Raw genomic sequence first — 22134 nt, 5'->3', positions numbered from 1 at the left:
CCCCCGCAGCTCATGACCCCCTCCAAGCTCCGGGGCCGGGCCCTGGGCGCCGGCGGGGTCCTCCGGCCCGGCCCCGGCGGCGGCTTGCGCGACCCCGCCACCCCCACCAGCCCCACCGTCTCGGTGACCGGGGCCGGGACCGACGGGTTGCTGGCCCTGAGCGCCTGCGCGGGTCCGTCCGCCGCCGGCGTGGCCGGGAGCCCAGGGTCGGTAGAGCCCGAAGCCCCACCGGTGCCCTTACCGGCTGCCTCCTCCCTGCCTCGGAAACTGCTGCCCTGGGAGGAGGGGCCCGGCCCCCCGCCGCCGCCCCTGCCCGGGCCCCTGGCCCCGCCTCCGGCCTCCGCCCTGGCCACGGTCAAAGCGAGCATCATCAGCGAACTGAGTTCCAAGCTCCAGCAGTTCGGGGGCTCCTCGGTCGCCGGGGGGGCTCTGCCTTGGGCTCGGGGAGGCGGCAGCGGCGGCGGCGGCAGCGGGAATGGCCACCACGGGGGAGCCGGCTATGTCCCGGAGAGGACCTCCTCTCTCCAGCGGCAGAGGTAAGTGGGGGCGCGAGGCTGGCAGAGGAAGCCAGAGGGGCTTGAGAGCTGGGTCAGAGTCCGCCTCTGTTGACTGGCAGGAAGGAGCCCACGACTTTGCCGCCTCCTAGTAGCGTCTGGGGTCTGTTACGATCTCTCATATCCAGCCATGAGCAGTGCCTTGGTTGTGAACAGTGCTGGCTCATGTCTGAGCCTTGAGGGACAGCCCCTGAAATCTGGGGGCTCCTGGACCCCTGGTTCCAAGTGTGACTGAGGTCTAAGCCCAGGACTCTACCTCTCCGGTAGAAAAGAGATCTGTCAGTCTCTACCTGAAGGCTTAGGAAGGGCCGGGCATGGTGGGTGCACACCTACAATAATCCCAGTTACAGGGGAGGTAGAGATAGAAAGCTGGAAATCTGAGGCTCGCTAGGCAAAAAAAAAAAAAAAAAAAAAAAAAAAAAAAAAAAAACACCACGCCGGACCCTTTCTGAAAAACAAACTTTGAAGAAAAAGGACTGGAGGGAGGGGAGACTCAGTGTGAGAGACCCTGGGTTCCAGTTGCCAGTACCACCAAACAAACAAAAACTGAAAACTGAGGAGACTGGGGAAAGACTTGGGGCTCTTCTCAAAGCAACAACTTAGCTAAGATTGCCAGGGCCTTAGCCAATGCTAGACCCTGGGTGTTGGAGGGAAATGGAGTCACATTCCTGGTTCGACCCCAGAGGAAGAGAGTCCACTGGAATTCTGTTTGTCGGTGGATCACCTTTGGGCTCAGGGGTTCTTAGGCCTTGGAGAACTAAAGCAGTTCACTCATTATTCTTAAGTGTTCTAGAGGAAGGAGAGGGTGCTTCCTTAGTCTCCCAGGGCCTGGGTGCTGGACTTTTCATCCATAGGGTGCCCTTCAACATAGAGGACCACACCGGGCAAGAGCAAAGCTGCCTATGCAGCTCCAGTCTAGTAAGGATGGAGGCTGGGAATGAGAAAAAGAACAAGTTTCAAGAATCCTTGGGGGGGGGCAGGGTTGAAGAGGTTGTTTGGGATATTTGGAAAAGGGCTCTCAAGTGTCAGGCGAGATGAGAGGAGGGAAGGGAGTGGGTCAACAGAAGCCTGCAGTGGGGAGCAGCCAGTTCAAAGGCCCAGAGGTAGGGCTGTGCTGGAGGGAGCTAAAGGGATGAGGGGAACATTTTTCTCCCCTTGTTTCTTCTCTCTTTCATCTCCCTCTCTTCATCTCTTTCTCTCTGTCCCCCATTCCCTTCCATCTCTCCCATGAATGCTCACCGTCTCTTTTTCCCCTCTCTCCCTCCCTCCCTCTCTCTTTCTCTCTCGTCTCCCTGTCTTCCACTCTGCTATGACTGGCCATAACCCAAAAGGCAGTATAGAGTAGTGGTTAAGAGCTCAGACTTCGGTGCCCTATAACCGCGCTCTGCCACTTCCTGGCTGTGTGTCCTTAGGCAAGTCACTTAAACCTCTCTGGGCCGCCGTTGTACCGGGCGGCAGAGCTGTCCTGGGGCTTAAATTGAGATGTGATACCTAAAGTTCTTAGCACCAAGCCTGGCACACGTGAGCAGCAGTAAGTGGTGGCAATAACTATTATTATCATTTAATGTCTCTTTTTCTTTCATCTCTCTTGGCTGTCGCCCTCTCCCTGTCCTCTCCTCTTTCTCTCCCTTCACTCTGTCCTGGCATTCATCTTACCCCGCCCTCCCTCCATCTCTCTCCATCTCTCTACCCCCCCTCCCGACTCTTGCCCCTCCCCACCCCTACCCGACCCCTTGTCACTTTTCAGACTCTCCGACGACCCCCAGTCCTCCTCGCTCCTCTCCAAGCCCGTCAGCAGCCTGTTTCAGAACTGGCCCAAAACACCCCTGCCGCCGCTCCCCACGGGCACCGGGGTTCCCCCTGCAGGCGCCGGGGCCGCCGGAGCCACCTCCCCTACGGCCTCCGCGGCCTCCTCGTCCTCCCGCCACCTCCAGGGCGTGGACTTCGAGATGCGGCCCCCCCTGCTGCGCCGGGCCCCGAGCCCCTCACTGCTGCCCGCCTCGGACCACAAGGTCAGCCCTGCGCCCCGGCCCTCGTCCCTGCCCATCCTGCCGTCTGGACCCCTCTACCCGGGCCTCTTTGACATCCGCGGCTCACCCACCGGAGGCGCTGGAGGCTCCAGCGACCCCTTCGCCCCCGTCTTTGTGCCACCGCACCCTGGGATCTCCGGGGGGCTCGGAGGGGCCTTGGCTGGAGCCTCGCGCTCCCTCTCGCCCACCCGCCTGCTCTCACTACCCCCGGACAAGCCATTCGGCGCCAAACCTCTGGGGTTCTGGACCAAGTTCGACGTGGCTGACTGGCTGGAATGGCTGGGCCTGGCCGAGCACCGGGCCCGGTTCCTGGACCACGAGATCGATGGCTCTCACCTGCCCGCCCTGACTAAGGAGGACTACGTGGACCTGGGCGTGACCAGGGTGGGCCACCGCATGAACATCGACCGTGCGCTCAAGTTCTTCCTGGAGAGGTGATGGACAGCCGAGGGCCCGCCCGGCCTCGAGACCCCACGACCCCTCCAGGGCGGGGATCCTGTGGAAACTGCACCCTGCCCTGTCCCCCGAGGCCCCCTGAGGCCACGGGGGGACGACCTGGAGGCCGGACACTGCACCTCACAGGAGGGGGCAGCTGACACGAGACTGCGTGTGTGTGACACGGTGGGGGGGGAGTGGAAGAAGTGACATGGGGGGGGAAATGAGGAGGGAAGAGTTGATGGGGGAGGGGATAGACAGAGCCATAGAGGGTCAGCCCCAAGCCTGACAGGATGGGGGCCATTCCCCAGACCGCAGGAGAAGGGGTGCCCTCAGATTCCACCACTTGCCGCCCTTCTAACAGCCTTCCCGCCCGTCATCTCCAGCCCCTCGGCACTCCCTGCCTCCCCTCTTCAACACACACCGCTGCCCTCCCCTGCCTCTTGCACGCTCTGCACGCCTGCTACCCCCCTCCCGCAGCCTGCAATTTTGCACAAACCTGTCTTGCACACCGCCTTTGCTTCCAGCTTGCAAGGTCCTCTCAGCTCTGTTCTTGCACACGTGGTATCCCTCCCCCCCCCACTCCTAGTCCTTTGTTTACACACTCATCCCCTGGGGCCCTCCCTGCACACTCACCACTTTCTCTGACCCCTCTAGACCCATGATGCAGACACACATGGGACAAACCTCAAACCTCCCTCTCCCAAGGACTCTGGCCTCTGCTCAGCCCGTACACACTTGCCCTGGTGTCCTTTTGACAGGACACTTCCATTTTCATCATCTAAGCACTTTCCCTCCCACCCCAGTCCCAACCTGTCTGGCCCAGTCACCTTTCAGTCACCTCCCCAAAGGCTCCCCATGTGCTCCTTCCCTTCTGCTCCCCCCCCCCCCATGGCACTTTTGCAAACTCCATTCTTGACTCCTTTGTGAACCTCTTGCGCAGCCCCCTGCACTTCTGCGGCTCCTGAGAAGCCTGTGGCCTCCCAGCCCATCTGCGGATTCTTCCAGCACCTAGGCCACCTCTGCTAACTGCCTGGGGACCCCCAGCACATGCATCATTCCATGCATCCTGTGCTGTTTCTTTTCCTGACACCCTCATTCCGGTGCTCACTCCCCTTCCTTCCTGGGAGAAAAGGGAGGGGTTCATGCACACTTGCTCCATCTCCTGCCACCTCCCCTCCCTGCCTCCAGCCCCCCATCGTCCCTCTCATCCGCCCTGTCCTATGGCCATCTGTCCATTTTGCAGGAAGGTCCCCTCCAACCTTTTCACGACCTCCCCCCTCCAGCATGGCTCTTCCCTCCCCGCACGCTTCCCCTCTCCCCTTATTCATGGGGCTTGGGAATTTTAAGCCACCCCTCCCTCTGGGGAGCCCCTCCCCTCCTGTGGGTAAAAGGGGGGAGGGCATTGCCCTCAGGTCCCCCATGTTCAGCTGCCAAAGAAGGGAGCTCCCCCTCCAACCCATTCCCCCCCCTTGCTGCCCCCTACCCCCGAGGGGGGGGCGCTCCGTCTATGAGGGGAGGGGCAGCGCTCTCCCCTCACCACGTCAGGGATCTGCGGGGAACCTTGTGGGAGGGTCGTGGGAGGGGGGAGGGGTAACGAGCAGAAGAGCTGAGGTCGCGCTAGGCCCCTACCCGCCCCCTCTCCCTGGTCGGATGCCCCCAGTCCGCAGGGGGCCTGCGCGGTGCCTGTCTATCAAGGGCTTGTTCATTCTGGATGGGTGCCGCGGGGTTGGGGAGGGCGTAGGGGGTGGGGAGGGGGGAGGAGGGACTGGATGGGGGGGTGCAGCGCGGGGTGGAGAGGAGACACAAGGCAAAAAGAAACAATAACAAATTACAAAGCAAAACAAAAAAAAAACCCTAAAACAAAAAAATTTTCAGAAAAAAAAAAACCTGAAATAAAAGCCCGAGAATTGTCTTCCAAGGGGAGTGGGGAGATGAGGGAGCGGGGCGGATGGAGACCTCGGTTCTCGCGAGACGTGGGTTGCCACGGCCCGAGTCCCCTCCCGCTGGCCTCAGTTTGCCCTTTAAGGAATCGGAACCCCGGCGTCCAATCGGGACTGGAGTAAGGTTAGGGAGGCGGGGTTACAATGTGGGGGTTCGTCCCTACCCCCATCACCTCCTTTCCCTGACTCTCCACCAAGATTTTGCAGAGAGAAATGGCTTTTGTACCAGGTCATTCTTTATAATTAAACTCGCAGTATCCACCCCCTCGAGCCGGCCCCGCCTCCTTCCTGGGGAGGCGCCGCCCCCTTATCCACCGGGGTTGGGCATTGGGTCTCCCGAGCCAGCGGGGAGGGGCGCAGGCGCAGCCAGAGCCCGCCTCGCACGTCAATCTTCCTCGGTCGGATCCGCCCCCAGGGCCTCGAGCATGCGCCGTCGGACCTGGGAGCGGCGCAGGTGCAGGCGGTAGTCGTCCAGCAGCAGGTCATCGTGGCGCACCAGCTGGTGCGCGAGCCCGCGGGGGCTGAGCCCCGAGCGCAGCAGGCGGGAGCGCGTCTGGAAGTCAGCGACGGAGATGAGCCACCTGCGGCGGAGCGGAGCCGGGAGGGAAGGGGAGGAACGTTGGTTGGCTGGCGGTCATTTGCCCTACTCACACCTGGGTTTTTCTAGGTGCTGCCCCCTCGCTCAGCCTGTCCAGGTGCAGAACCCATATCTTGACTTAACTTGTACCCATCACTATCCTGGATCTCTCTTTTCTGGGGTCTCCCCAGGCAGGGATCCGGCTCTTCCCTATCATCCTCGGCCCCGCCCTCACTCTCCCGACTCCGCCCTCCTAACTACTCAATCTTGGCCACGCCCCCTCGTGATCGCCACCGTCACGCCGGTCTCTTCTAACCCCGCCCACCATCATTAGGCGTCCTCGGCCCCGCCCCCACCGCGTGCTTTTGACCTCGCCCGACAGCATAAGCGCCCTCAGCCCCGCCTCCACGGCCTTCCTCTGGCTCCGCCCATCCGCATGACGGGCCCTCGGCCCCACCCCATGACATTCTTCTGGCCCCGCCCAGTCGCACTACACCCCGTCAACCCCGCCCCCACGGCCCTCCTTTGGTCCCGCCCATTCGCTAACGCGCTCTCGGCCCCGCCCCCACACTTTCCTCTGGATCCGCCCACCAACATTACGGCCCCTCGGCCCGGACCCCGGCGCGCGCTCACCGGTCTCGGCGGCCCGCGGTCCCGCAGATGACGTTCATGTTCTCAAAGCGGATGCTGCTCACGCGCCCGCCCTCCATGGCCCCCGGTAACTCGGCCTCCAGCGCCTGCAGCACCTCCAGGTGGGTGAAATCCTCCTGGAGGAGTCAGGTAGAGAGGCTCAGTGTGAGACGTCCCGGTTCCAGCCCGATCCCCACGACACCACCCTGGCTCCCCAAGTATGGAAACCGCCGGGGTCCCAGGTGGCGTCCGGGAGGGACAGGGGCTGCCCTCGTCCCAGGAGACGCCCGGCATCTGTGTCTGGGGCGGGGGCCCGTCCTTCGTCATTCCGGGGCCCAGTCCACGAGCTCACTTCTCCCGAAGCCACGGAGCCGACTAACGCGCGTCCTAAGGGATGCTCAGCCATCAAAAGCTGAGGCTTGCAAGAAGGGGTGAGTGCGTGTGCGTGCGTTGCTTTTCTTTTTTGGTGGTACTGGAGTTTGAACTCAGAGCTTCCAGCTTGGCTCTGCCACTTTAGTCACCTCTCTATCCTTTCTTGTTTTCTAGTTAACTTTTCAGATAGGGTCTCAAGGTTTGTCCAGAACCAGCCTTGGACTAAAGTCCTCCTACATTCGCCCTCCTGCCTGACTGGGATTCAGACATGCACCACTACGCTCAGCTTGTGTGTGAAACCATGAAGTTGGTCACCTCCCAGGAAGGATGAGTGGAAGTCTGGAGGGTCTCCTCCTCATAGCCACCACCTGTAATTGTGGGATGTGATTGCCAAAGTACTCCACAGAATGGCCAACTCTGGCAAAAACATGAGGTTTTCCTTGTGAGTTTTTGTTATATTTGAAACATCACAGAATTTCCCAGCAGATGCATTCACAGGGCACCTTTGGCCTCAGCCTCTGGCTCTCTGGCTCTCTGCCTCCCCTCTGGGATGTTGAAGTTTGACAAGTGATCTTTTCACAAATCCACAATTGATTCTTGCAAACTGGGCTGGTGCCAAGCCTACATCTGGTGAACCACAGGGCCAAGATTTGAACCTCAGCCACCTCAATCCTGATTCCACCCAGACTAGAAAGCCAGGGGCACTCACTGAGGTCTCCATGCACAAGCAGAGGGGCTGGGCGGCGGGTGGCGTCGAGAATTTGCGGATGCAGGGGAGGTCTCTGTCCAGCGCCTCATATTCTGCAATGACGTGTCTCATATACTGCTTCCTGAGGAGAGAATAAACACCAGAGGTCTCCTAGGTCAGGTGTCACTGCTGTCACCTCTGGGGAAGCTGATAGCAGAGGCTATTGGGGAAGAGGCCACTCACGAGGATTTGAAGAGCCGGCCCAGGCTGCGAACTTGTATATCCTCCGGGGTCTCCAGGTCCACAAGGACAGTTCCTGAGGACAGAGACCCCAGTGTCATCGGCTCTGAGCCCTCCTCAGCCTTGGGGCCAGTACTGTCCACAGAGGCCAGCTCCTGGGCTTTCATCTCTCAGCTCCAAACGCTGCCTTTTATATGGCTTTCAGAGACTGGATCTGGGGCCCTACTGACTTTTCTGCTCAGACAGCTGTGTTCCCATTAAGCTCTGCTTGAAGGCACCAGAGGGAGCCCACAGGCTGGAGGAAGCAAAGGGCTTTGCTTCTCTTTGCTTCCCCTTCTGTCAACTCCAACAGGCTTCTTCATTGTATCATGTTGCTTCAGTGTTGATATTCAAGTCCAGAGTCAAGCACAGTGGTTCAAGTCAATAATCCTATCTGCTTGGGAGTCAGAAATAGAGAGGTTCACAGTTTGAGGCCAGCCTGTTTGGGAAAGTTCACCGATTCTATCTAGACAAATGGCTGAGCACAGTCGTCCACACCTGTCATCCTAGCAACTAAAGGAAGCACAAATAGAAGGATCACAACATCCCTAGGTATAAACTGAGACCCTCCACCTTTTTTTTTCTCCCAGTACTAGGGTTTGAAATCTGGATTTGGGAACTGTCGCTGAACTCCTTTTGCTCCAGGTTAGCATTCTGCCACTTGAGCCACAGCTCCACTTCTGGCCTTTTCTATGATTAAGTGGAGAGAAAAATCTCATGGACCTCCTCCCAGGCTGGATTCGAACGGTGATCTTCAGATCTCAACCTCCTGAGTAGCTAGGATTACAAGTGTGAGTCACCAGCGCCCAGCTCTGTGACCTTATCTTGAAAATACAAAGAAGGACTGTTAGAGTAGCTCATGTAGCTTATTGCTTGCTTATTAAGAGCAAGAATGGAACAAAGCCAGTCTTGCCAAAACAAAAAATGCATTTAAGTCAAGGCTGCATTCCCCCCCCCCCCAGAACTCTAAAAACATAAACCTACTACATGAAACCTAACAGATGATTGCCTCACATCTGACCCCTTCGGGCCAGCTGACTGTTCTTACAGCCCATCTCTGTGTTCCCTTCCTCTTCAACCCAAGAAGTTGTACTCAGCAGTGCCCAGCACATAGCTGCCTAGCCTCCCTTGCAGCTATATGTGGTCATGTGACCACACCCTCACCAACAGTGTTAGTAGTAAGAGGTCCAACTTTGGGGTCATTTGCTTAAAATTGCTTACACCAGGTGTGGTGAGGACACACATGTAATCCTGGCTACTGGGAAGGGAGAGACAGGAAGATTGAGGTTTGAGGCCAGCCTGGGGAAAGTCAGTGAGGCCCTATCTGAAAAACTAAAAGCAAAAGGACTGGGTTCATGGGTGAAGTGGTAGAGTGGTAGTCATCATCTACTAAGCAAGGCCCTGAATTCCATCCCCAGAATTGCCAGAAAAAAAAGAATATTGTTAGTCTTGGAACTTTTCCCCCTCCCTTTAGTCTGGGCTGGGCCTGTAGCAAAACCCCTGCTATCCCGATGCTCTGACATGGCGAACCAAATATGAAAGTAGCCTGGATCTCTGGATCAACTCATGAGCTCTAGTGTCCATAGCCTCAACCACCTGCTTCTGTCTCTCAAATGTTTTAACAGCCTGGAACCATATGCTGTCTAAGCCAAGCCCCAGTGCATTCACCTCTGAGCAGAATATGACCAACACTAGACAAGGCCACCCATGACTGTGATGCACCAAGACAGAGACCCCTGATGAATCACATCTCAAAAGAACTATGAACACAAACATTGGCCAAACCATACACACACAAGATCAAACAACCTTACAGGCTCAGAGCTGATGTATGCTTCTCTTTGTTCTGTTTTATTGGAGACAGTGGCTTGCTATGTATCCCAGACAGGTCTCAAACCTGCTTCTGCCTCAGCCTCCCAAGTTCTGGGATTACAGGCATGTACTATCACACCTGCCTGATGACTGCTTCTTTAACCACAGCTTTAGCTCCTCGAGCTTCGAGATAAGACAAACAGACCCAGTGGTGGATTCTACGCTGCCCACTGCAAGGGTCCAAACCAGAGCAAAACCTACTCCCCTAAACCACAGTCTGCAGCCCTCAATGGCTCCATCTTCCTCAATCTGCCTTCTCAGGGAAGCCATAGAAAGCTTTTCATCTTGGCATGACATGCTTAAAACCTCCAAAGGCACCTGTTATAGTCTTCCTGTCTAGCTGGGATGAGTGGCACATGCCACCATGCCTAGCTTCTACTGTTGAGATTGAGTCTTGAGGCCCCTTGGCCTGGAACGTGATTCTCCCAATCTCCCAAGCACTAGGATGACAGGTGTGAGACACTAGGACCCAGCCATTTTTAGCTTGGTCTTTTTAGTTTTTGACTTGTTTTCCCCTCTGATACTGGGGATTGAACCCAACGCTTCTTGCTTGTTAAGCAAGCTCACTACCACTTGAGTCAAGCTCCCAGTCATTTTGTTTGTATTTATATTGAGATCAGACCAGACAGAGAGGTAGGAGGGCAGGAAGATGGGGGCTGACAGAGGGAATGGGGGCCAGGACGGGAGGAATAGCATCTGGGGTCTGACTCTTGAAAATGAGAAACCGAATAAGAAGAAAGGCAAGACTCTGTGCTTACTGTGGTAGACAAGAAGGGTGGGTATCTAGGAGGGGACAATGGCCTCCGAGGAGTTGCTAAGACCCCGGAGGCTCATGGGAAATGTAGTCTGACGCTTCAGCGTATTGGGTGAAGAGCTACGGAAGCTCATGGGAAGTGTAGTTCTGCTTCCAGCGTATTGGCCGGGAAGCCACAGAGCCTCATGGGAAATGTAGTTTTTCGTCCCAATTATTGGCCGGGCGCCGCATCGCCTCATGGGAAATGCAGTCAGAGTCCAGCGTTTTGACCGGAGAACTACGGAGCCTCACGTGAAATGTAGAACAAGGGACCCTAGTTCAGGAATTTAGGAGAAGCCTCTCGCTCTGAAATGCCAGTGATTGATCCAGGGCCACCGCGCAGTCCCGAGATGGAGGGCCGTGGGCACCCCGCCCCCTGCGTACCTGACTCCCTGTGCGGGCTGCCCTGGCTGGGGGAGCGCGGGGGCTCCGCTTCGCGCGGGGCCCTGGACGGACGGGCGGGGGCCGGCTCGGGGGGCTGGGACGGGGGGCGCGGGCTGGACCACCCCGACCGGAGGAGGAACGACGAGCTGGAGGGCTGGGACCACATGGAGAGCCGGGTCCCCCGGACCTCGGGGACTTCGTGCGCGCCCCACTTCTTCCTCTCCCACCTCCCGCTCTCGGCCCCCGTCTCTCCCGGCCTCCGGGCGCTCTCCCTCCGGCCCTGCTCCTCCTTCGCTCCCCACCTCCCGGCTCGGCTCCCGCTCGGCCCCTCTCCCCACGTCTCTGCTCTTCTGGGCTTCTCCTCCATCTTCCTCCCCGCCTCTCTCTTCCCGAGCTTCATCTCCCCCTCCTCCGCCGCCTCCTCCGCCTCCGCCGCCGCCGCCGCCTCCTCCTTCTCCTCCTCCTCTTCCTCCTCTTCCTCGTCGTCCTGCATCAGTTTCCCCAGCATGGCCCCGGCCAACGCGCCCTTCCTCTTTTCATCCCTGTTTGCCCTGCAGGAAGTCCGTGGCCCCCTCTTGGCGCCCCTCCGTCCCCTGCCGCGCGCCCCAGCTCTTTGCTGTCCTCTCCGCCGGTCCTCCCCTCCCTCCCGTGCCCCCCGCTGCCCCGCGGGCGTCCATTCCTGTGTCTTACGCATGACCTGGCCACACGCAGGTGACACTCAAACAGAGAGGGGGCTCTCTCTGGGGGCGGGGGTCCTGGTTGCCATGGTACTTCTGGGGACAGGGGGGCGCGGGTCTGAAGAGGAAACGGGGTTTCAGGGTGGGTTTGCAGGACTCTGCCTGGATGTCTCTATCTGTCCCTCTCTCTCCTCTCATCTTTCTAAGGTAGGGTCTCACTCTCTAACCCAGACTGCCCCAGAACTCCTGCTTTTGCCTCCTGAGTTCTGAGATTACAGCACATACTACCATGCCCTACCTCTATTGCTTCCCATTCCCATGTGGTCTTCCTCTTCCCTGCCTGTTGTGCTTACCTGCCCAGCGTCAGTTCTCCATTTTTCTGGGCAATAGCACTTTGATCTCAAAGGTGAACAATCTTTTTTTTTTCTTGCTTTTTTTTTTTTTCCTTGCCAGTCCTGGGGCTTAAACTCAGGGCCGAGCAATGTCTTTGAACTCTTTTTGCTTAAGGATAGCACCCTACCAACTTGAGCCACAGTACCACTTGCGGCTTTTCTTTCCTTCCTTCCTTCCTTTCCTTCCTTCCTTTCTTCCTTCCTTTCTTTCTTTCTTTCTTTCTTTCTTTCTTTCTTTCTTTCTTTCTTTCTTTCTTTCTTTCTTTCTTCTGTGTATGTGGTACCAAGGAATCGAACCCAGGGCTTTGTGCATGCTAGGCAAGCACTCTATCACTAGGCCAAACTCCCAGCCCAGGGTGAACAATCTTTAGAACCAAGTCTTAAGACTTCTTTCTCTTTCCAGGAAGTTGCTAGGCTGGTCAGAGCTGAGGATGGAGGTGCCTGGGACCAGGTTGATTTGCTTGAGAGCAGAGACAACTGAAGGGAAGCAGAGTGCAAAGAGAAGACAGGTTCCTGGTGATGACTGGGACAGCTGGATCCAGCTACACCTGAAATCCCCATCTACTCAATACATTTCCTCTTTATTAAGTCAGTTCAGTTTGAGTTGTTGTCACTGGCAATTATAACAGTCCAGCCTTACATAGTCTCCGAGAATTTAGTTTCCTGTAGTCTTGCTCCTGCCTGCACCACCTCCACAAAGGTGCTCCCTTCTGTGCCTGCCCCTAGGCCAGTTTTCCTTGGCACAGAAGCAGAGCCACATGGGGAAATGGGGAACCATGAGGAGGCTGGGCATCACTACTGAGGTGTCATTTCTTGGAGCATCTGTTGTGTGCTAGTCACTGCAGGTGGCTGCACAGGCGACAGTGATGTCCCGTTGCTTCCACGGGAGAAGTAAGTGGCCTTTTGGTGAGGGATGTATTCGTTTGGTGCCATTGTTGGCAGTGACAAGGGAGAGATAGAGGGGCATCCTTGCCAGCTTCCTGAGCTGCCACTATGCTGTAGATCTGGACTCTACCTAGGGGATTTAGCTTCTGTGGGCCTCAGTATTTTGCTCTGTGAGGTGGGAAGGATATAACTGCTGTGAAGGCACACTGGGAAAATCTCTTTAATGCACTTAGAAAGAGGCAGCTCCTGACCCAAGGGCTGTTATCACTAGCTGCTATCAATATACCAGAAACTTTGTGTATGTCTGTGTGTCTGTGTCTGTGTCTGTGTCTGTGTCTGTGCCAGTCCTGGAACTTAAACTCAGGGCTTGGGTACTGTCCCTGAGTTTTTCCACTCAAGGCTGGCGCTCTACCACTTGAGCCATAGTTCTACTTCCAGCTTTATGGTGGTTCATTGGAGATAAGAGTCTCATGGACTTTCCTGTACCGGCGGGCTTTGAACTGCAACTTTTAGATCTCATCCTCCCGGTAGCAAGGATTACAGCATGAGCTATGTGCACCGGACTGTTATTTGTAGCTTTTAAGAAGTATATATTAGGCGCCTCCTGGGTGCAGGTGCTGTATGTATGTTGACTGGTTTTGCACACTTCCAAGTCCCTTCGGCAGGATGCTTAAGGACTGTATCACAGCCTGGATCACAGCCCAGGTTTCTCCTGCTTCTGGCCCTGACCCTGAGGCCTGCACCTGCTCCCACCCCTCTGGTGCCCTGGAAGTCCCGAGTCCCGGGGAGGGGCTGGGTCCCGCGTGGCGTCCCGGGCTGTGGCGCCTCAGTCCCAGGCCCGCTCCCTCCTTCCCCGTTGCAGCCTCGCGATTTTGACTTTCGGGCCGCAGGTTCGGAGGGGTAGAGGGAGGGGGTGCAGGGGGAGGAGCTGCGGACCTGCGGCAGGGGCGGGGAGAAGCCGAGCGGGGCCGGTGCGGGGCGCGCGGGGCTGCGGCGGCCGGCGGCGGCGGCGGCTCCGGGTGAGTCCGCCCCTCCCCTCCCCGTCCTCTCCCCTCCCCTCCTCCCCTCCCGTCCTTTTCCCTCCCCTCTCCCTCTTCCCTCCTCTCTCCTCCCCTTCTCCCCCTCCTCCCCTCCTCTTCGACCCCACGGTGGGGGGGCGGGGGCAGCACGCGGGGATGCCGGGTCCTTGCCGCCGTGCCTGGACCTGGGGCTGGGGAGGGGGCGTCCGCCGTGCTCGCGGCCGCCCCGGGGAGAGGCGCATGGCCCCGGGCGAGGGCCCCGACACACCTGGCTGTACCCCGTCTCCTCCCATCCATTACCCCCTAACGCGGAGGTCCTCCACTCATTCCCCGATCCCGAAGTACTTGGGACTCCGCGGCCTTTCGCGGTCCTGGACGCTGCCGCCCCCCCCCCCCCTTTTCCTGCAGCGTCTTGGGACCCTGCATCTTAACTGACCCCCCCTCTGCAAAAAAAAAAAAAAAAATCCCATCCTCTCTGCAGCCTGGAGTGGCATTAAGGACTTCAACTCCCAGCAGCCCTTGCGGTGCTGGGTCTTTAAAGCCGCAGGACGGGAGCGCACCGCCTGCCGGGAAATGTAGTCCTTAAGCATTTCCCCGGAGGTGGGATGGGGTGGCCGGACCACCCGCCTCTTCCCGGGGGTCGTTTGGGGTCGGACAGCCGGTGGGGGCAGGGCACGATGTGTGGCTCGGGCTGAGCTTTTCCTCTTGGCTTCGATCCCCTAGATCAGAGCCCGCCCCCCTCCCCGCGTGTGGGGACCGGTCCACCCCGCTGGTCTGCCCTGCAGCCCCCATGGGCCGCCGCCCGCCGCCGCCTCGGTTGGCGCCCAGGACGAGGCGGGGATAAGCGCGGTGAGTCCGCCGGTGCCCGCGGTGCCCAGCACACCTGCCCACCCCCACCTGCCCACCCCCACCTGCCCTCTGCGTCCTCGGGTCTGGCTCCAAATCCGGGCCCTTCCTCTCCCCTCGCCTATCTCCCTTCCCCCTGCGCCGCCCAGCCCCCTCCTGGGGCTGCCCGTGATCCCGCCGGGGGCTGGCGGGCTGTCCTCCTGTCAGTCCTGGATTTCTGCTCTTGTCCATCCGGTCCCTACTTCCTACCACTTGCACACCCGGCTGTCGGTGCATCCCGTTCACTACATAGCTCTCCATCCAAATCTCAGTATCTGCCTTCCTTCTGTCTTCCTGTCCCTCCGTGGCACAGGTGTCTCGCCAACTCACCTCATCCCACTCCTTCATACCTACCCACTTCTCTTTCCTTCCTCCTCCTCCTACCCCTGTCCTCCCCAGCCTGGCACCTTCCGTGAAGCCCTGTACCCCAGCCCTGCTGCCCATGGCCAGCTCCACCGCCTCCTCTGTGGAGCCAGTCCTGAATGCCCCACTCTGGGTCTTGTTTGCTGGTTGTTTTTCTTTGCTCTGTCTCCTTTACTGGACTGTGACACCAAGAAGCCTGGTGGGCTCCACTCCCCGTGTCTGTGGCAGCCAGCCCAACTGGAGTGCAGTTGGCCCTCAGTGAGTGTTGGTTGGGTGAATGAGTGAGTGAATTGAATGAATTAGTGTCCAACCCTAAATTTTGCTCTCCCCCTCCACTAGTACACCTCTAATTGTTGTCCCCCCACCTATTTGCTCCTTTGTTGGTCCGTCCTGATTCTGCCCCTTTGCTGACCTTCCCTCGCTCAGCCTCCCTGCCTGTCCTCTGCCTACCCTTCTTCTGCACCCCTTCCTGTCCCCCCCCCCATTCCAGTCCCCATCCTCACCTTTCCCCACCTCTCCCAAGCACAGGACCCCAGGGCCACCATGTCGGGAGACTACGAGGATGACCTCTGCCGACGGGCCCTCATGCTGGCCTCAGACCTCTGTGCTCGGGTCCGAGATGCCGACACCAGCGACAGGTGCCAGGAGTTTAATGAACTGCGAATCCGAGGCTATCCCCGGGGCCCAGATGCAGGTCTGTACCACCCCCATGTCCCAACAGCCCCCCCGCCCAGTGCCATGATAGATAAGACTTGAGCTCAGCTTTCCATTCCATTTGGGACCAGATCCACTTAAGAGTTTTGCCTCCATCCTGCTTGCTGCTACCCTGTCTCCAAAACTAATAAGTGGAAAGAGCCTTGTGTCCAACCTGACCCCTGACCTTTGGAGTTGTTCCTTGTGGGTCACCCCCCAACTATGACCTCCAGATATTGTCTTCAGAAACCTCTGTGACTCTTGCATAGCTAGGGTTTGACCTCTGGGCCTTGTGTTTACTAGCCAGGCACTCTACACTTGAGACCTAGACTAAAATCCTGCTGCTGTCTCCTGTATATCCAAAATGACAGGTGCATGTCACCATGCCTGACTTGTTAATTGAGATAGGGTCTCACTAACATTCCTACCCAATCTGGCTTCAAACCACAATCTTCAGATTTCAGCTTCCTGAGTAACTAGGATTACAGGTGTCAGCCACCAGCACCTGGCTTGTCATCCTCATTTTCAACAGGGGAAACTGAGGCTCAGAAGGGTGAAGAGACTTGTGCAAGATCTGAGGGCTGGAAAGCAGCATACTGCTTTCCAGACTGGAGGTGTGGTCAGTGGCAGAGTGACTGCCTAGCAAGGCCCTGAGTTCAAACCCCAGGACTGTCCAAAACCAGAATGGCTATATAGAAACATCTCTTTCCAAGGGGTAGAGAGTTCAGATTGAGTCCTGCATTCAGGTAGATGCACTCTGACCTTTCCTGACCCCAGGCCTCTCTCCTTCTTTCTAGACATTTCTGTGAGCCTGCTGTCTGTCATCGTGACCTTCTGTGGCATTGTCCTTCTGGGCGTCTCTCTCTTTGTGTCCTGGAAGCTGTGCTGGGTGCCCTGGCGGGACAAGGGCGGGTCAGCAGTGGGCGGTGGCCCCCTGCGCAAGGACTTAGGCCCCGGGGTTGGGCTGGCTGGCCTAGTAGGTGGTGGTGGGCACCACCTGGGAGCCGGCCTGGGTGACCACCCCCTGCTGGGTGTCCCCCCACACCATGCCCATGTGGTTCACCATCCGCCCTTTGCTGAGCTGCTGGAGCCGGGCAGTCTGGGTGGCTCTGAGCCCCCCGAACCTTCTTATCTGGATATGGACTCGTACCCAGAGGCTGCCGCCGCTGCAGCTATGGTGGCTGCTGGGGTCAAGCCGAGCCAGACATCTCCAGAGCTGCCCTCTGAGACAGGGGCGGGGTCTGGGCTGCTCCTGCTGCCCCCCAGTGGAGGGGGCCTGCCCAGTGCCCAGTCGCATCAGCAAGTCACAAGCCTGGCGCCTGTCACCAGGTGAGGGGGCCACTGGGCTGGGGGCCACCCAACTTCTGCTTTTCTTCTGTGGCTGCTTTTCATCTAAGCTTTATCAGGAAGGTTTTGGAGTTTTGACTTTGGTTCCAAGAGAATGAGGAGACTGGCACCCCAGACTTTTGGACCTACGAGGTGATGAAGATGGGGGTCTAGACTCCTGAGACCTAAAAGCGAAGTGGCAGGGGGACTGGAGGCCTTGACTCTTGAGTTCAGAGACAGGAAGGAGCTGGGGACAAGAATCCAGGGCCAGAAAAGTAGAGGAAACTAAGAATGAGATTCCCAAATGTCTTTGGCCTTTTGTTTTAAGCAGGGCTCAGCTGTGGAGGCCTGGGCTCCACTCAGTCATTCATTCATCTTTGCTGGTCTGCATGGACTGAGTACGAACCAGGATTGAGCTGGGCATCCAGACCGCTTGGACTTAACCTTCAGAGCCACTCGGTTCAGGAGTGGCCTGGAGAGATAGGAAGGTGGCGAGGGGGAACAGCAGGGTCCCCAGGAGCTCCTGGTTCTAGGCTGGGGGGAGGCCCAGGGCTTCCTGGAGGAGGAGGCTTAGGTGGACAGAGGCAGGAGTGAGGCCTGGCATCCAGGCATAGGGGCCAAAGGAGGAGACCGCTGCAGTTCATTGTAGGGGAGACCACGGTGCGTTGTGGGAGGAGACCATGGTGCATTGTGGGAGGAGACTGTGGTGCATTATGGGAGCCACCAGGAGTTATGGGACTTTGAGAATGCCTTTGGAAAGAGAAAACTTGGGAGATGGGCTTGCAGATGCCAGGCCACACCAGAGTGAGATTTTGTCTGAGGCACTGGAGAGCTACGAAGAGCTCAGAGAGGGGGAGGAACGGGATCAGCTGTGTGTGTTGTTGGTCTCCCCCGTGCCCCCCCCCCATTGAGTAACATAGGCGATGGAGAGGGAGCAACTCCAGGCAGGAGCCAAGAGGATTACCCTGGCAACAGGGGACAGGTTGTGGGGATTCATGGATCCCCAATCTTCCAGGGGACCAAAGAGCAGGTGCTCTGCATTACTAGTGATCCAGAGTAGCTTCAGGGAGTGGTACCAGTACAGGTCTGGGGGGGCCTAGAAAGGGTGGGTGCCAATGGGGAAACTGAGGCATGAGTGGTTCAGGCCAAGGGGATTTGTGGTCACCTGGCTAGACATTGAAGAAGAGGCAGAAAAGTTAACAGGTGCCCGGATGCAGACAGAGATGAGGAGCACTGACCTCAGCTTGCCCCCCCCCACAGGTACCCAGCCCTACCCCGGCCCCTCACCCAGCACACGCTGACCACGCAGCCAGAGCCCAGCAGCGAGGAGCGGCCGCCAGCCCTGCCTTTACCCCTGCCTGGAGGCGAGGAAAAAGCCAAACTGATCGGGCAGATCAAGCCAGAGTTGTACCAGGGTACCGGCCCCGGTGGCCGCAGGGGTGGGGGCTCTGGAGAGGGGGGCAACCCCTGCGGCCGCATCAGCTTCGCCCTGCGGTACCTCTATGGCTCCGACCAGCTCGTTGTGCGGGTCCTGCAGGCCCTGGACCTCCCAGCCAAGGATTCCAATGGCTTCTCTGACCCTTATGTCAAAATCTACCTGTTACCTGACCGCAAGAAAAAGTTCCAGACCAAGGTCTGAGGGAGAAGGCTGGGGTCTGGATCCCTAGGTCTGAGGTGGGGGAGCTGGAGCCTGGATGTAGATCCCTGGGGTGCTAACTGGGGAGATGGGGGGTTCATGATGTCTGTCCCCCTCTCGCCTCCCCCCAGGTGCACAGGAAGACCCTGAACCCCGTGTTCAATGAGACTTTCCAGTTCTCGGTACCCTTAGCCGAGCTGGCCCAGCGCAAGCTGCACTTCAGTGTCTACGACTTCGACCGCTTCTCACGACACGACCTCATCGGCCAGGTGGTGCTGGACAACCTCCTGGAGCTGGCTGAGCAGCCCCCTGACCGCCCGCTGTGGAGGGACATCATTGAGGGTGGCTCGGTCAGTGGCCCTGCACCCTCTTTGGACCCTCCCCTTCCCAGGGCCTAAGCCCGCCCCCCCTCCCCCACTGGCTTTGAACCCTGGGACCTTGTAAAGAATCTTAACACTTTGTCTCTAGACTTTTAAAACCCTGTGTTCAGAGAATATGGCCCCCTGCCCACATATAAGCAGGAGAGGAGTAGGAGTGCTGTGGCTCATGTCTGTCATCCCAGCTCTTTGGGAGGCAGAGATCACCCTGGGGCAAAGTTAGTATGCCCTCCACCCCCCACCCTGCCACATCTCAGCCAATAATGCGTGGACATGATAGTATGTGTGTCTGCCGTCTCAGCTACATAGTAAGTTTAGGCAGGAACATCGAGGTCCAGGCTGGCCCAAGGAAAAACTGTTGGCTTATTCCCCAAATAATTAAAGCAGAAAGGGTGTGCGTGTGGCTGAAGGGGTAGACACCTGCTTAGCAAGCACAAGAAGAAAAACAAAAAGGAATGGAACAGAGAGGGGAGTGATGGAGCCCTTGCCTTTCCCAGCTTGTACCTGGATCTCAGATTCTCCAGTGCTTTTTACTGATTGGTTTGTTCAATCTCCAGTACCAGCAAATAGCTAACTAAATGAACAAACCAATCAGTAAAAAGCACTGGAGAATCTGAGATCCAGGTATAAGCTGGGAAAGGCAAGGGCTCCATCACTCCCCTCTCCGTTCCATTGCTCTTGTGCTCCCCCCCTCTGTCATTCATCCATTCACTGTCACTCATTCATTCTTCCAATCAGACAGTTCTCAGGAGCTTGGTTCCAGGGAGTCAGTCCTTGTCAAGGACCAGTGCTGTGGGCCACCCAGAAGGGGCAACTTCAGGGGATGCAGCACGAGTGAGAGGCCAGGGGTCCAGCTGAGGCTGCATGGTGGAGGGGGGCCGGCACAGGTTCCTGTTGGCTGTGGCCTCTGCTTCACCTGGGCATCCAGCAGGGAGGAGCCTCTCCATCCAGGCCCCATCCTGCTTTGGTGCATTTCCTGCCTTCTCTGCAGCTGACTCCAGTATCTCATGCTGTCCCAGGGTAGCTAGCTCTGCCCCCTTCTCCTGGTCTCTCTCCATCCCCTTTCTGTCTCTGCCTCTGACTACCTGTCTGTCTCTTTCTCCTCCTGCACTCACATCTCTCCCATTTTCCTTGCAGAGAACAAATGGCTCTGATAGACTCAGGCGGCTGTGGCCTGGGAGCTGCGGGGCTGTGGCCAGGGACCAGAGCACTGGGTGTCAGGGAGGAGGCTGGGGGCTGGAGAGGAAGAGGAAGCGGGGTGGGGGATTGGCACCGCTGACCCCATTCTCCAATGGCAGGAAAAGGCGGACCTTGGGGAGCTCAACTTCTCCCTCTGCTACCTCCCCACGGCTGGGCGCCTCACAGTGACCATCATCAAAGCCTCCAACCTCAAAGCGATGGACCTCACTGGCTTCTCGGGTGAGTGACAGGAGCAAACCAGTCTGAAGGAGGAGGCTGGGGTCTGAGGAAGGAGGCAGGGCCTGGACCCCTGGGTGTGAGGGAAGAGGTCACTGTCTTGTCCCTTTCTCATCCCAGATCCCTACGTGAAGGCCTCTCTGATCAGCGAGGGTCGCCGTCTGAAGAAGCGGAAAACCTCCATCAAGAAGAACACCCTGAACCCCACGTACAATGAGGCGCTGGTGTTCGACGTGGCCCCTGAGAGCGTGGAGAATGTGGGGCTCAGCATCGCCGTGGTGGACTACGACTGGTGGGCCTTGGCCTGGAGGGTGGGCAGGGGGCCCAAATGGCTCTTGGTAACCTCCCCCCTGCCCCCACAGCATTGGGCACAATGAGGTGATTGGCGTGTGTCGCGTGGGCCCCGAGGCGGCCGACCCCCACGGCCGAGAGCACTGGGCCGAGATGCTGGCTAACCCACGCAAGCCGGTGGAGCACTGGCACCAGCTGGTGGAGGTGAGTGCGGTGGCCTCGGGGTGCTGACCACGTGCCCACCCAGGCTGTCACCCAGCCTCTGCCCGCCCGCGAGTTAAGGAGGCCGACCACTTTCCTGTTCTGGATTTCCTCCTTCAGGAGAAGACCCTGACCAGCTTCACAAAAGGCAGCAAAGGACTATCAGAGAAAGAGAATTCAGAGTGAGGGGTAAGAAGCACAGACCAGAGAGGCTGGGGCCTGGATACCCGGGTCTGAGGGAAGAGGCTGGAGTCTGGAACCCTGGGTCTGAGGGAGGAAGCTAGGGTCTGGAATCCTTGATCTGAGGGAGGAGGACTAAGATCTGGACTCCTGATGTGATGTAAGACATTTTTTGGAGTCTGACCACTGAGTCTGAGTGGGGAGGCTGGGGACTCCTGATCTGAGGGAAGAGGCTAAGGTCTGGACCCCTGGGTGTGAAGGAGGAGGCTGCGGTCTAGACTCCTGGATAAGGAAGATGCTAGGGCCTGGATCTCTGGGTCTGAAGGAGGAGCCCAGGGCCCAGCCCAGTGTGTCTCTCTCCCTGTGGGGCCATCACGTTCTTCCTCTGACCTCTCCTCTCCTGCCCATTGTTCAGGTCTGGCCTAGGCTGGGGATCAAGCCAGGGCCCCTGATGACCCCATCCCTTCCTGCCCGGACCGTAAACTCATCTCCTCGAAGCCATAGCGTCCGAGCCGCTGGTGCAGGCAGCCCTGAGCCTGCCCTTCTCCACCTGGAGGCGTGCCGGTGGGAGGCCACTGGGCCTAGTCCCCTGTTTCAGGGTGGGGGCATCCAGCCTCTATTGTTTGTCTCCTGTTCCCTGGGGTTCCCCCTCAAGGCAAGGGGCCATGCATGTCTAGGGGACCCCTCTTCCTAGACCCTCTGTCTGTCTCTGTCTCTTTACTGTTGTCCAAGACTTGGTGTCTTGACCCTGGTTCTCACCTTGAATGTCACTGGGCCAATCCTCCATGTGACCCCAGATACACACACACACACACACACACACACACACACCCGTATCCACCCCTGTGCACCACTCTGTAGTCCAACCGATCCCCCACCCCACTGCTGCTGCTGCTACTGATGCCAGAATAAACACTCTGTGGGCCTCAAGCCGCCTGGTCCTGCTTCTCTGTGACTGAGTTTGCATTATTATTATTATTATTATTGAAAGGATATGTCCCTGGCCATCCCAGGGGACCATGCAGAGATAATCACAGGCAGGAGAAGAAGGTTCATAAGGAGGTTTATTAGTGGGGCCATAGTTCCCATGGGAGAGGGAACTACATGTCGTCTGCTCCTTATCCAGGTAGCAGCTTCTCTCTGGGGGTAAAGAAGAAGTAGGTAGGTAGTGAATAGGAGTGGCTCATAGGTATGGGTGGATCTGGGGTCTAGTGGGAGGAGCTGAGGATCTGAGGC

The 22134-nt window shown here is 58.0% G+C and overlaps 3 protein-coding genes across 6 annotated transcripts in view; 2 read left to right on the top strand and 1 right to left on the bottom strand.

Annotated features, from left to right (window-relative positions):
* Positions 1-3175, top strand: part of Shank1 (SH3 and multiple ankyrin repeat domains 1) — a 36674-nt gene extending 33499 nt beyond the window's left edge. Inside the window, 2 exon segments of the mRNA XM_048329335.1 lie at positions 1-536; positions 2302-3175. Of these exon segments, the coding sequence (XP_048185292.1) occupies positions 1-536; positions 2302-3022 (1257 nt within the window). The 3' untranslated portion in view covers positions 3023-3175.
* Positions 3176-4863: 1688 nt separating this feature from the next.
* Positions 4864-10754, bottom strand: C20H19orf81 (chromosome 20 C19orf81 homolog). The gene is made up of 5 exons (XM_048329399.1): positions 10558-10754; positions 7473-7545; positions 7251-7371; positions 6173-6306; positions 4864-5543 (listed from the first exon to the last, which is right to left on the bottom strand). Exons 1-5 carry the CDS (start codon positions 10721-10723, stop codon positions 5348-5350), a joined length of 690 nt encoding a protein of 229 aa, XP_048185356.1. The 5' UTR covers positions 10724-10754; the 3' UTR covers positions 4864-5347.
* Positions 10755-13854: 3100 nt separating this feature from the next.
* Positions 13855-21828, top strand: Syt3 (synaptotagmin 3). Of its 4 annotated transcripts, XM_048329354.1 has the most exons (11): positions 13855-14130; positions 14254-14379; positions 15307-15472; positions 16269-16800; positions 18058-18430; positions 18565-18783; positions 20109-20229; positions 20347-20518; positions 20589-20721; positions 20839-20907; positions 21314-21828. In XM_048329354.1, exons 3-10 carry the CDS (start codon positions 15322-15324, stop codon positions 20902-20904), a joined length of 1767 nt encoding a protein of 588 aa, XP_048185311.1. In that variant the 5' UTR covers positions 13855-14130; positions 14254-14379; positions 15307-15321; the 3' UTR covers positions 20905-20907; positions 21314-21828. The 4 variants fall into 4 exon arrangements, with proteins under 4 accessions (XP_048185311.1, XP_048185312.1, XP_048185309.1 ...); XM_048329355.1 differs by lacking the exon at positions 14254-14379; XM_048329352.1 differs by lacking the exon at positions 13855-14130 and having other exon boundaries at positions 14165-14379.
* The last annotated feature ends 306 nt before the right edge of the window (positions 21829-22134 follow it).

This window comes from Perognathus longimembris, chromosome 20 (genome assembly GCF_023159225.1).
Source record: "Perognathus longimembris pacificus isolate PPM17 chromosome 20, ASM2315922v1, whole genome shotgun sequence".
Lineage (NCBI taxonomy): Eukaryota > Metazoa > Chordata > Mammalia > Rodentia > Heteromyidae > Perognathus > Perognathus longimembris.
This window is presented reverse-complemented; position numbering and strand designations above follow the sequence as displayed.